At 48.6% G+C, this 14,749-nt stretch overlaps 1 protein-coding gene across 1 annotated transcript in view; it reads right to left on the bottom strand.

The window, feature by feature from the left end:
* FNDC1 (fibronectin type III domain containing 1) overlaps positions 1-7,777 on the bottom strand; it is a 107,989-nt gene extending 100,212 nt beyond the window's left edge. Inside the window, exon 1 of the mRNA XM_047858725.1 lies at positions 7,669-7,777. Coding sequence (XP_047714681.1) covers positions 7,669-7,777 — 109 coding nt within the window. The remainder of the gene's footprint in view (positions 1-7,668) is intronic.
* Positions 7,778-14,749: the final 6,972 nt, after the last annotated feature.

The following is a 14,749-nucleotide window of genomic DNA, read 5'->3' as shown; positions in this document are numbered from 1 at the left end:
GATGCCCCCTGCCTCTGAGCCTTCACACCCACCGCATGGTGGTCCTCCACCCGAAATGTCCTTCCTTGCCCTCCTTCTCTAACTAATGCCCACACCCGTCTTCAAAACCCAGCTCAAATACGGCTGTCCGAGACTTCCAGTCTGATTCCCCCCAGGGACTGCCCTCATACACACCACACTGTGTGTACCCTCTTCCCCACCCCCTCTCTGCCTGTGCATTCTGGACAGACAGACTGTGTTTGTTGGACTTGGTATCCCTGTGTCTGACAGGCATTGATGCTTGGGCACTGGCGCTTGGGCATTGACCCTTGCTGACTGAATGAATGGAAGAATGGATGGATGGATGGATGGATGGATGGCCTTCAGATGGAGACTCACACGAAGTTAGAGCCAGAAGGGGCCCTTAGCCATGTCTACAGTCCCATTCTGTCACTTCGTGAGAAACAGGCCCACAGGGTCATGACCTGCCCAAGTTCACACAGTACAAGCCAGCACGTGGGTCAGGTGAAGTGAATGCGGATGCAGGTGAAGAGATGTGACCTTGCAAAATAATCCCTAAAACACAAATCCCAGCATTTAGAGGACACTTTTTTCTGAGAAGTTCCAAACACCTTAACAATAATGCTGTTACAGTCTTACCACCTCCAGGAGAGGTGAGGATCCGTCAACCCCCGAGATTAACACCTAACGTCTGTCAGCACTGTTCCCTGACTTACGTGGTCTGCTGTAAACAAACTTGAATTCTGGGAACCTTCTAGTGACAACGCAAGGCCGACAGATTCCACCATAAGGATCAGGCATCACAGAGAACCACTGTACTAAACACTGAACTGTTTCTGTAACAAACCAGACACAGAACACTCATCTGAAGGGCACGTTTTAACAGGAGCCACTGAGGAAAGACACTTCCCGCAATGAAGATCATGCTTATACCCAAATGCCAAATATATTTTGTAATAGGGAATAGGCTCATCGGAAATTAAGCCCTACTGGAGCTCAATACGCTTTGGGGTGTGACAGGATCATTTCCCAATAGCCAACGGCAGTGTCACCAGAGCGTAGACTTACAAGGGCGCTCTGAGCAAATCAGAAATGCTGGTGCCAGTTCCCACCACCAGCTTAAAGAAGAAAGAAAACAAGGGAAATTAAGCAAACATCCAAATGGGAGCTGGGAGAGTCTGCGGGAAGCACGGAGGATGTGGATCCAGAAGACGGGGGTCCAAATCCTGGGATACCACAGACTACAGGACCGGCTTTGGGAAAATCAGTTAACTCCCCTGAACGCAGTTCCCTCGTGGTGAGGTGAGGGTGCTACCAACTTCACGAAGTCGCCGTGAAAATCAAATGAAATAACATACTGATAAACGGTAGACTCTGTGGCATTTTTAACTGCCAATTATTATTAAAAAGAAATTAAAATGCATACCTAAGAATGCCACGTAAAGTGAAAATGGAATTGTGTTGGTTATACCATTATGACATTACAAGTTAATCTCCACATAGAGGAGACCGAGGCAGAAAACTGTGAGCAATGACACTAGCAGCTGTCCAGCTATTTTGCTAGACTTACAAATCTGCCTTAGAACTTGCATTACTCCCCGGATACAAAGAGAATCCACGGAGGGTAAAGGGGAGAAACTGATTCATCAACTCATTCGAAACGGACCCGCAGCACTCAGGAGGCTGCGTCCTCCTCCAGTGACCCTCCAGTCCCCCGTGTTCCAGCTGCCGCAGCTCTGGAGGAAGAGCAGAAATACCAGGGACCCCCAGGGCTAAAGGGTTGCTGACACTCCTCCCCACCCCCGGATTTAACTTTAGGCTTCAAATTCCTCCTCAGCAATGGTCAGTTGAAAATTACTAGGAAGCACTCAATTCCACTCTTAATGATTTGTCCTTCCTGACTTAACGTCTGAAGGAAGCTTCAGTGAGGAGCAAAACTGAACAAGGGCAAACACTAAGAGAAACCCAGAGCACGTTTGTCCTAATTTTCTGAACTCTGAAAAAGCCACAGCTGCCGGGGCGCCAATGCAAAGGGCCCGCGGGCGGTGGAAACGCCGCCAGCAGGCCAGCAGCGCCCCCTAAGGGCCGCGAAGCGCAAGCGCTGCCGAGGAAAAGGAACAGGAAAACTGTCTTCCTCAGGACGTCCCCTAAATGTTCAGCGGCACAAAGATAACTGTGTTCAAAATGTCTACATTTTAACCATCTGGCCCATATTGGAGAAATTTCCTTAATGAAAAATCAACAATGACACAATTCCCAAAAACAGAATGAAATTCACATTCTTTGTAACTAAGACAAGGTTAAATTCTAGGAGAGACACGAAGAGGTTAGCTCATACGTATCATCAATACCCTGATCCAAATGCTCCAATATGTGCTTACTGAAACCGGTAAAGGAAATAAGCAATATCCGCCCCTGCCCCAGCTACCCAGCTCTCCTCAAAGGCACCCAGAGTTTCAGGTTCCAATGTATTCTAACATAAACAGTCTATGGATTAACAAGTAAATAGATACATATTTTTCTCTCCTTTATTTTTATAGCTTTAGATACTTGCCTCTGTATTTCCAAACTGAAATAAAATCCTCTGATAAGAAGTTTAATGATAACTTAAGAAATCCCCAAGTTCCACAGGGAACAACGGAAAGAGGTTTGCTTCCTAATTATCTGAAGGCTGATGGGGTCTTTCCTGGAATGTTTGCTTCCAGACTCCCCCCTCCCCCCCCCTCCACTACCCCACCCACCCCTGCAGTAGCAGAATAACAGCCCCCAAAGATGTGTATGTCCTAATTCCCCAGAGCCTGAGAATATGTGACCTCATGTGGCAAAATGGACCTTGCAGATGTGATGAAGGACAGGACCTGGTGCTGGTGAGATTATCCTGGATGATCCTTGTGGGCCCAATATAACCACAAGGGTCCTCACAAGTGAAAGAAGGAGACAGGAAGGTCAGAATCAGAAACTGCAATGTGTGGGTGGGGGCAGAGTCACGGGACTGCTGGGAGGGGCCCCTAGAAGAATGTGGGCACTTCTAGAAGCTGTAAAGATAAGGATCAGATTCTCCCCAAGAGCCTACAGAAGGAACATGGCCCTTCATCTTAGCCCAATGAAACCCACTTTGGACTTCTGACTTCTAGAACTAGAAGATAATGAATTTGTGGTTTTTTATGCCACTAAATTTGTGGTACTCTGTTACAACAGCAAATAGGAAACTAATTACCCCCCCCACACACACACACATACACACACACTCCTCACCCCCTCCCCTGCCTGTTTTCAGGGAATGGGCCTTTATGACTTAGCTAGAGATATGAACAGCCTTGGTTAGACATATTGACAATGCTCTGGAATTGTCCAGGATAATTTTCCAATGACAGGAATTGTTACCCTGCAATTCTTTTACAACCTCTGATTCAACAGTAACAAATTGCACGTTCAGTTGATGAATTAAACAGTTCATCTGGGTGCGCTCCAATGCACAAGATAAAAGGAAAGGGTATTTCACCTCCTCCTCTCAAAGAGGACAGAAGTAAGGAGTGAAACCCTACAGAGCTGGGTGTAGGTTGGGCCACAAGAAAGTCACTGAGGGCTTCTGGAGATGGAAGGTATCTTTCCATTCAGTTGGACTAGTGGAGACTGACTAACTGGCCCAAGGCCACACAGCATGTGAATGACACCATGAGACTCAGACCCAGGCATCCTGATTTTGGAATTACTCCCCTTGTCTACACCAGCAGTTGCCAAACTTCCTGTTCTCTGGATTCCTTTCTACTCTTAAATTAATGAGGTTCTCACAGAGATTTATATTTATGTGGGTTTTATCTGATGCTATCTACTGACCAGAAATTAAAACTAGGCACAAGTTACTATGCATGTATTAAATCATTTTAAAATAGCAGCAGTAAACCATTTCATATTGGCATTAAAAAATTGGATTTTATGAAAAATCGCCATTTTCCAATACAAAAAGTAATTGACGAATGGCATTGTTTTGCACTTCAGCATATCTCTTTAATAGAAAACAGCAGGATCTCTTATCTGCTTATGCCTTCAGGCTATGGAAATATGTTGTTTTGGTTGGAGAACCTGAAAAAAACCCAGCCTCACACAGATCTATAGTTGGAAAAGTATTTTAAAAGCCTTATGAGTAAGTTTGGAAAATCTTTGATACTACACCAAAACTCATCAAGTAGCAGTTTCTTAAAGGTTAGTTGTGATACAGAATCTGAAACCATCTCAAGAATTTTTCACATTTTGTTACATGAAAAATCCATTGGGCTATCTTGCACTTTGGATCGATCTTTTAGCCAGGCAAGATTTTGTAACACTCGGCATTGGTCACTTAGATTTACTGGTTCACCTGGTTATGCAGGTCACATCCTGAGACTTTTTTTTAAGTTTATTTATTTATTTTGACAGAAAGAGAGAGAGAAAGACAGAGCAGGGGAGGGACAGAGAGAGAGAATCCCAAGCAGGCTTCGCACTGTCAGCGCAGAGCCCAACGCAGGGCTCGAACCCACACACCATGATCATGAGATCATGAGATCATGCCCTGAGCCAAAAATCAAGAGTCAGACGCTTAACCAACTGAGCCACCCAGGCACCCAGTATGCTGAGACATTTTTATAAGATAATATTTAAAACATCACACTCATGTATATCACCATCAATATTATTAGAAAAGTTTTTAAGTATTAGGAAGCTTTCGATCGATGTTAGAGATGACTTGGCAAAATTCTTTCATTAGAAAGTTGAAATTTTATCACCAGCAAGACATACAATCAGTTATCCTATTAGAAGTGGCAGGCCCCTTTGTTCATTTTTGAGAAGATGTCTGCCAAATACCCAAGTTTGTCTGTGGTCATTCTTTCTGGTAAATATGGCGTGCCATGAAAAAAGAAGCTAGTTCAGTTCCCAACTCAAGCTACCGCACAAGAACTTTTCTTCAGGAATACCACTGAACTTGGGTAGTTAGCAGAACTGCTTTATGTCCCTTTCCTGTCCCCTCCACACACAATATTAAAAAGACATGCATTCAAGGGTAGAGAGTTGGCAAAATGAATCATTTTTACTGTTGCCACAGGACATGCTTCATTGGAACTGGCATAGCTTTACTGCACTTCAAAGGCCTAAAAAATTCAGTGACTATGAGTACAATATGGTGCCACTGCCTTGATTCACACTAAAGCACCAGTGGCTTTACTCACCAAGTTTCTCACCCTTGCTGTCAATGTCAACATGGTAAAAAAAAAAAAAAAAAAAAAAAAAGGCAAAGAGTATCTTCGTATTACTCTGAAAATAGTTTTGACCTGGCAGAGTCCCTGAAAGGATATTTAAGTTTTAAAGAAGCAAAGTCACGTCACCCATAACCACCCTGAGGGAACTGCTGTAAATTTATGTGAGTGTGTGTGTCCCCACATTTTTAGAGAAATGCATCCTATCAGACTGGCAAGTGCCATCATAATTTTAAGGGTTGGATGTTAGTTTATTGATGGGATGGATGGTGGAGGCATTGCCTGCTTATTTTGTTTTACATTAATGGGCCACCAACTTAAAGAGTTTATATAGATCCTCAGCATGCCCTGCAAATCACCTCTGTTTTAAGGAGAGCCCCCTCTGAGCTGTGATGCTTTGCCATTTAAAGTGGCTCTGGGTGATTTCATTACAGGGATTCTAGCCCCCAAAGGTTGGAGAGTAGGGGGAGGCTTGACTCAACAAGCAGCTTGCTGGGCCCATGCACTGATTCAGCCAGAGCAGGAGCAGTGCGCCCGTGGCCTTGCTGTCAGACCCAGAATACAAGTCTGCAAGTGACTGGAGCTATGTCCAGCAGGACAGACAGGAAGCCTTCCAGAGGAGCAGATGAAATAAATTATGTGCCCCATGATTTCTTTCACAGCATCGGGGAGCTATCTGCAGATGATGTCTGTTTCTTTCCTTCTTCTATTTCCCTACAATGCAGTAAATATTCGTTTCGAAATGTGCTTGTCCACTTCTAGTCTGATCATCACTGTACTGCAAATCCCACGTCAACACAGTAGAGAGAGTGCCAGCAAGCATTCCAGGCTGCACATTCCACAGCTCAGTGGAGTTACGGAGCAGAAGCAAGAGAAGGAAGAGCACGGAACACAGAAGCATTTCTGAAGCTATCACAAACAACCCCGAGTCCAGACGCACTCAAACGTAACCCATTGGGCAGGTGGCAGCGGGATCTAACAGGAATGAAGGTGGAATCGTCGCGAGGCCGGTTCAGCATTACTTCCAGCTCCAGCCCATTTTCTGAAACAAAAACTCTTTCAACATTCAGAAATTTTAATTTAGGGGGGGAAAAAAAGCCATAGGTTGTAGGTGGGGAATTTGAAAGGCTTTAAAATAGTTGTATTCTTGTGAACCACTGTACCACATATTCCGTGAATGCTTTCCTAGAGATTGCTAACAGAGAGGAAAACAAAACCCACCACTAGCACTGCCTTTTATGAAGACGTGCCTCTGACATCCCAGCATGTGACATAAACCCGAGCGTTACGCAGGATGGACCCACCAAAAAGAATTGGACGACAACACGACACCCCTCCCCCAACATTGTCCCATTCCCCTTGTACAAAAGGGCTATATAGGGGGACACTAAATAGCATCATAAAGCAAGTAGCCCTCATTGGAGTCACATCTGAATTTTTATAACCCAGCCAGGAGTGAACAGTCTCAAACAAAAACGTGGACTTCTTGGATTCCTGCAAACTGATGGCATAAATAAAGGCCACACGCTTTAAGTGTGAAAATGCCTGCACAGGAGGTGGGAACAAGGGCCGCCAAAGGCTTAAGGGTGAAAACGCCACCACAAACGTATCTCTTTCTGCAGGAAACGTTCAGAAACTCTGACAACCGGCCCGCGGGCATTTTCCCAAAAGCGCTGCTCACATCACCATCCCATCTCCAACTTCAGTCTTTGGGGAAGGGGGAGCTTCTCCCAAATCGGCTCCCCCACTCTCCCTCTCTCTCCGCTCTCAAGACCGATGTCTTCTCCCAGCTCCAAAGTTCTCACCGGGAGGTACTGGCCTCCGTCAGGGCGGCTGCCGCTTGGGCACCGAGGTACCCGACCGCCCCGGGACAGCTCGCAGCTTTTAGAAGAGTGCGCTTCTAGAAGAGTCCTGCCTCCCTCTCCCTGCCTCCCCCCTGGTCTGTCGAATGCCACCTTCCAACGGGCAATCCTACCTCGGGGCAGGTGAACTGGGGGAAAGAAAGATGCCCACGGGGAAATTCTGGGCAAAGGAAAGCATCACCACCGAGGGGTCGCTTTTCACTCTCTCTTTTTCTTTTTTGTTTTTTCCCTTTGCCTGAATCTCTCCGGGAAGTTACACTGCTCGAGCCTCCAGAACTCGAGTCTCCAGAACTTTGCGCGTTCGACGGCAAAGTCAAAACCGAGAGCGCTGAGGTCCCCGGGTACCAACGGTGTCCCCGCGCCCACCTCCCGCGCGCGCGGCGCCAAGTGCCCAGACCCCGCTCCCCGACCCGCGAGCGATGAAGACGCACAGGTTAGTGACACTGACACGCACAGCACAGAGCGGGACGGCGGTCCCCGGAGCGACAGGCAGGGTGGGTGACGCGCGAAGGGTGGACAGAGAAGCGGCGAGGAGGCGCGGAGAGCCCGGCAGCCGAGCCCGGAGCTGCGCGTACCTGGAGCCCCCGCCGGGGACACGACGGGCAGCAGCGCCGCCAGGAGCAGCAGCGCCGCCCAGGGCAGCGGGCACCGCGCGCGCGGGGCCGCCCCGGCCTCGGGCGCCATCGGGAGCCCGGGGTGCGCGGCGGGCTGGGCGGGCGGGCTGGCCGGTGGGCGCTGGGCCGGAGTCGGGGAGCGCGGGGGCACAGCCGTCGGGTCCCCGCCGTCCGTATGGGAGTGCGCGCTCTGCGCGGTGTCCGCGGCGCCCTGGCCCCGCGCTGGTCGCTCCGCCCGCGCACCGGCCGCCGCGCCGCGTACTGAGGCCGCCGGCCGCCGGCCGTGCCTTTTAGCCGCGAGCGGGCGCCCCCTGCCGGCGGCGGGGCGGCGGGGCGGCCGGGGCGGCGGGGCGGCGGGGCGGCGGGGCGGCGGGGCCAGGCGGGCGGGGCACTGGGTGCCGCGCCTGGGCTCCGGCTGCCGGAGCGCCCCGGAACCCCGCTTGGCGGTTCTGAAAATTCGGTGATTTCGGTGCGGGGCGAAGTGGCCTGGGACGTTCCTCCCATTGTCTAATCTGTCTCGTTTTCTGGCTCGGGAAATGGCTCATCGCGTCCAATCGCTTGCCAAGCCCAAGAGTGTGTGCCCTGTGATGATCCCTTAAACAAACACCCTGGTTTCAACGCTGGGGACTGGAGCCAGGCCCCTTCACCTCTATCTGCACATTGCGGTCTTGCCTGCTGCTCGCCCGGGCCTTCCCACAGCCCGCGCGCCCAGGAAAGGGGGCTTTAATGTCCCTAGACACTGCTGCCCCTGGCTGTCGTTTCTGTGGAGCGCGTCAACTCGTCTCAAAGGAGGGCATCCAGTCCGAGGACTTGGCTGGCTTGCTTCCTCCAGTATCTATTAGGGTGCCCCTGGGCCTATTAGACTCCCACCTGTCTGTAGTCAGCCCTCGCCCTTCGGAAGCCTCGCCGCGCCTGCAAGCGGGCTGGGAGCGCCCCTGGAGGCGACAGGGTCACCTGCATCAGGCGGGCCCAGGTTGGGGCGCAGGGTGCTGTCGTCACCCCTCCCCCAGTTTCGTTGCAGACCTGATCCCGCCAAAGCTCACAAAGTAACATTGAATCAGCTCTCCATCGGGACAACCCAAGACCAGATTTGTGTCCTTCCGCAGAGTGGAAAAGATTATAAAATGAATTGTAGACCGATGAAAAAGAGAAATACAGCATCTCTTTTCTGAAACAAAGCGACAATGCATCCATGCCCTTAACCTTGGCTGGTGCCTCTTGCCCAGTGATCATCTATGAAATCCGAAATTCCTTCGGCCTTCCTTCTGGAAAGCTTTCTCCTGGTTCACAGCGAGGGTTCCTTCTTCATTCATCCTGCGAGCTCTGTGTGCTCCCAGAGCTCTTGGAGTTTGCAAGCATTTTAATGTTTAAATACACACTTCCTTCCATTACTCCACAGTATTGCAGTGTTTCCTCCATAAGTCATGTAATGGAGCTGTGGCTCTTGTCTGCCCAGCAGCCCCCACCTCCTGCTCTTTTGGGAATAGCAACCCCTTCCCCCACTCCAATCAAGTGATTGCAGTGGGACCTATCCCCAGCCCATTTGGTCCGGGATCCCCAGTGGCCCAAGCAGGATCAAAGTCAGAATTTTCTAACTGGAGCTGGTGGTTAAGTCTTTCTCCAGTCATTCATGGATGTTGAAGGATGGTAGCTGTGGAAGGCTGAAATATGGCCCCTTAAAAGATATCCATACCCTAATTCCCTGGAATCCATGAATGTTACCTTATGGGGGTGGGGGTTGCATATATGAATAAGTTCAGCATTTTGGGATGGAGAGATTATCCTCGGTTATCTGGTGGGCCCTAAATGCCATCACATGCACCGTTACAAGGGGTGGGGGGGTTGACATACACAGAAGAGAAGGCAGTGTGCACACAGAGGCAGAGACGGGAGGAATGCCACCATGCGCCGAGGTAGGGGGCAGTCACAAGAAGCTGGAAGAGACAAAGAACAGATTCTCCCTGAGGGCCTCTGCAGGGAGCACAACCCTGCCCGCACCTTGAGGCCCTCACCTTGACTCCAGTGGAACAAATTTCAGACTTCTGGCCTCCAGAACTGGGAGAGAATACATATCAGGGTTTTTTTTGTTTGTTTAATGTTTATCTTTGAGAGAGTCAGAGTGTGAGTGGGGGAGGGGCAGAGAGAGAGGGAGATAGAGAATCCGAAGCAGGCTCCAGGCTCCCAGCTGTCAGCACAGAGCCCGACCTGGGGTTTGAACTTATGAACCGTTAAGATCAGGCCCTGAGCTGAAGTCGGACACTTAACTGACCGAGCCAACCAGGCGCCCAGACATTTCAGTTGTTTTAAAACCACAGGTTGGTAGTTGTGACAGCAGCCACAGGAAACTGATACAGCAGCCAAGAGGTGCCTATGTCTCTGGCTCCAGCTTTGACGGGCACCATCCAAGACGGAATGAAGTCAACACACAGAGAATAACTGAACAGGGAAAAAGAGTCAGGCAGATGTCAAGTTCTGGGTTCCAGCTCCAGCCCTGTGCTTCCTTAGGTCCGGGAGACAAAAACTCCCTTTTGCTAAATCAGAGTGGGATTTCCATCCCATGTGACCACTGAGTCCTGACCAGTACCTTCCTTCCTTCCATGTGACATGCTTGTGCGCGTGCACCTGCCTCCCAGCGTGTTACTTATTAGAGCAACTTCCTTGTGGGGTCATCTCACAATCAAGTATGAGCAAAATGGCCTCCCACTGGATCAGAACAGTCAGGGACTTAGATATGAAATGCAGTTATCAACATTTATGAGTCAGGATTCTGATTTGATTACAAATTTGAGAGTGTGTTTCATCGTAAAAAGTCCTAAAAGGAGACTTCAAACTTGAGGTTTAAAACATCTCAAAAAAGTATGATCTAAGGGTCATAGTCTCCTATCCTCAATGTGACCACCTGAAAAATAAAAGCTCCCTGAAGTTTTCTTCCACTTTATTTTACTATTGTCCTGATAGACTTTTCTATTTTTTTCACATAATTTCTTAAGCTCCTGGTTGTTGCTTCTATTTTGTTTATCAAAAACAAACAAACAAAAAAAAAAAGCAAAAAAACAGAGTAGATGTCACTCTTGGGCCAGACAGATTATCAGTACTTAATTGTGGCCCTTTCCTAGCTGGCCTCCAGGCTGTTTCTATGGTTTATTTCCAGGTTTATGAATCTGTCTGTGTCCACATCACTATGTCTGGCTCTAGTTATTTTTTAAATAACCATACATTCAAAGATCTCAACACTCTCCATACACATTGTCATGGTGTTCCAATGTGGTGGGTAGATTAAAATGCTATTCTCATGTGGGTAAATGGAAACCAAGTTCCAATGCCCATCCAGTATAGTTTTGAGAGTGCATGTCTCACGTTAAAAAAAAATGTTTTGGGGCGCCTGGGTGGCTTGGTCGGTTAAGCGTCTGACTTCGGCTCAGATCATGATCTCACGGTCCGTGAGTTCGAGCCCCGCATCGGGCTCTGTGCTGACAGCTCAGAGCCTGGAGCCTGTTTCAGATTCTGTGTCTCCCTCTCTCTCTGCCCCTCCCCTGTTCATGCTCTGTCTCTCACTGTCTCAAAAATAAATAAACGTTAAAAAAAATTTTTTTTAATGTTTTTTTAAATTATAAAAGGGGCACCTGAGTGGCTCAGTTGGTTAAGTGATCGACTTCGGCTTAGGTCATGATCTCGCAGTTTGTGAGTTCGAGCTCTGCGTTGGGCTCTGTGCTGACAGCTCGGAGCCTGGAGCCTGCTTCGGATTCTGTGTCTCCCCCTCTCTCTACCCCTCCCCTGCTCATGGTCTGTTAAAAATAAACGTTAAAAAAATTTTTTTAATAAAAAAATAAAAAAAGAAAGTGCATGTCTCATACCATCATCTGACATCCAATCTCATCCAATCTCTCATCCATGTTTGGCTCACGTGGCTCTTTAATTTCCTTTTTAAGCAGCACACCTGAATATATCTGTATGCTGTGACAGCATCAGGAAACCGTATAATCCCCATTCCATGATGGTGATGTGCACACAGCTTTTAGAAGACTCTCCATCACGTAGAATGAAAGGAAGGGAGTACTCACAGCACTTGCAGTGACTGAGAGATCACTTGGTCCAGGCACAACAGAACCGGAGAGCATCAGTCTCTAGGATGCCATAAACAGAGGCGAAGGGGCAAAGAAAAAAGAAAATAGAGGTAAGCAAGTAGACTTCACCTTGACATGGGAGAAAAAAGATGGAGATTGCTTCTAACCAGCAGTAAAATAATAACATAATGCTTCCCCCAACTTTTCTTGAGTGGTGTCTATTTTGTTCTGATTCCCACAATAATCTTAGAGCCACTACTCTGATTTTACAGAGAGAAATCCAAGCCTCCGAGAGTTTGTGGGGTTTGTCTACCCAAACTAGTGACTGCTCAGGGTGAGAGTCCCACCCACACCATCTGACTCCAGGGGCACATCTTTTCCACAATGCCGTGGTACCTCCAAATGCCTCTTGTCTATTATATTTTCGTCAGAAGCATCAGGATCAAAGCAGAGAAGACAAATACAAGTACATTTTGCATGTCCCACGCCCAGTACAGATTTATCAGACACACTTCTTTATCATCCAAATGGCGAGCAATCCTTACACAAGACCTCGATATTACATCATTTACCTTCTCAGGGTTTGGAAGGTGCAGGAGGAGAAACGTGGTAGTGACATTTCTGTAAATCCATCATTGCCTGAAACAAGTTTCCTCTTGCCAAGGCAAGTTCTCTTTTGTGCAAATATATGGGGAATTGGTGGAACAGAAAGGATTAAGATGTCAGATACCCAACCTAGCCTATGACCTGTTGAAGATTCTCATTGAGAATGTTTCGATTGCCATGAGAGAAAAGCCCACAGACCTTATTCTAAGCTTCTGTCTAGTGGCCCAGGCCATTAGACAAACATACTCAAATGGAAGCACCTAGATATTCCAGTTTATCACCTACCATTTGTCAATGGGCACAGGACTTGGGCTAGATCGAGAGGAATCATTCATTAATCTATTCCTGTCTATAGCCTCTGTTGAACATCTGTCTCTCTGCCAAGTGATGTGTTAGAATCTGGACATAAAATGTGACTGAGGCTCAGGCAGTGCCCGCCTCGAAGTAAGACAGAAACAAACAAAAAAATTGCAATCCAGAGTGCCATGATATTTAGGCCGTGAAGCTTACAGGCATTGTTCTAAATGCTGCATATCTCTTCTCTTTCTTTATTTTCCTTTTTCCCCAAGGAGGGCTTTAACCCTACATGTACTTTCCACAGGCAGGCATCACTCAGGGTGCACTCACTCTAATCCTACCGAATGAAGAAATCTGGTTTGTGGGGAAGGCATTAGTAAACTGGGGTGGAACAGAAGCTCAAGATGTCCAATATCTGAGTCACGGTTGGCAGTTTGAGAAACTGGCCCGGGCATTATGCTGGCAAAACTCCTGTCTGGCCGCCTTCCAGCCTGCCTTGGCCCGGCCCCGCCTCCGGTCCAGAGCACAACATGGGGCAGGTCGGTGGGTACCACAGAGCCAAGGGCGCAGAAGTGCCAAGTGCCGAGCATGTCACACTAGCCACACACGCCTCAGACCCCGCACATGTGGACAAGTACTCGTGCTCAAAATGCAGAAGTGAATTATTTCTTCCGTAAGCCTTTAATGAGCTCCTACTACATACCCAGCCTATATTCAGGAGCACAGACCTGTGGTCACCTCTGAAATGGCATGGACCGGCAGACAGCTGATGGGCCTTGGCCATCAACAGCCCAGGGGGCTACCCCTGGGCAAGCCACAGAATGGCCCAGCATAACCCTGGTGCCCAAAAGACCCTTCTCTCCCCAGGAACACCCACCTCTGGTGGTAGTATCGTGCTACCCAGCGTGACCAGCCCTGGAGAAGGTGAGGAAGAAGAGAGTTTGTTCACAGTGAGCCCCAGCCCCTTTCCTCCTGGGTGGCACCCCCTCTTATATCCCTTACCCCAGTCCACACCACCCATGGACACTCTACCAGTACCAACACCACTACCAAACCTGCCTTCAAGGTCGACCCTACACCCCTTTCTGGCTGAAATGGGAGTAAGTGACTGATAGGGCTTCAGGAAGGTGCTCTTCCCTACAAGTATTGGGTGCTTTTCAACTCGCAAAGCGTGATCTCATTCACCTTTAGGAACCACGAAGAGGGAAAACACACTATTATGCCCGTTTTACAGAGGGACAAACGGACCTTATGTGCCCAGCCCACGTATATACAGTTAGTAAGTGTCAGAGCCAGAACTAAGTCGTGATACCCCATTTGTAAACTCAGTCCTCTTTGCTTTTTTGGCCAGTCCAAAGAACACTTCTCCCGTGAATTAGCAGCAACAAAATATCAGCAGGCAGTCATTTAAGACTAGGACCTCTTTCATTTGCACTTTAGAAAAGGTACCCATTTTTTGCACCAGCTTTATAACCAACTCTTCCAGGCTGCATTTGAGAAGCAAAGTAAGTCCATTTTTCTTACATCCTTTAGGGGGAAAGATCAGCACAGAAGTGGCACCCAAGAAGAAACTTTCTATGATTTTGTACTGTTCAAACCTGTGTGCTTCTCTATAACATAATTCATGAACTGAGTATTTATGATGCTCTGGAGCCATTGCATGGGTTACCTCCATTCTGGGAAGGGACCTTAGCCCTTCTGCTCCTGCCTCGGCCATACAGCATTATCCCCACGATCTCGCCCTCCTTCTGCAAGCACCCTTTCCTTGGCCCCTGACGCTCAGTACTGTCCTGGCTTCTCCTCCATTTCTCCTACGCTCCTCCTCCATTTTCTTTGCTGTCAGGGCCTTTTTCTGCTCTCCCTCTCTTCTCTCGGTGGAAGACACCCCCTAGGCTCCTGCTACAATAACTGTGTGCACCGTCACCCACCCTCTCTCAGTCCGAGTCACCATGCTGCCTCCTCCCACAGGGCCTTTGCACCAGCTGATCCTTTCCCCTATTCCTTTCTGCCTTCCTTCCTTTCCTTCACAACCCAGCTCATACCAAAGTCCCCCCCCCCCGCCCCGACCTCTGCAA

The sequence above is a fragment of the Prionailurus viverrinus genome, chromosome B2 (assembly GCF_022837055.1).
Source record: "Prionailurus viverrinus isolate Anna chromosome B2, UM_Priviv_1.0, whole genome shotgun sequence".
Taxonomy (NCBI): Eukaryota; Metazoa; Chordata; class Mammalia; order Carnivora; family Felidae; genus Prionailurus; species Prionailurus viverrinus.
This window is presented reverse-complemented; position numbering and strand designations above follow the sequence as displayed.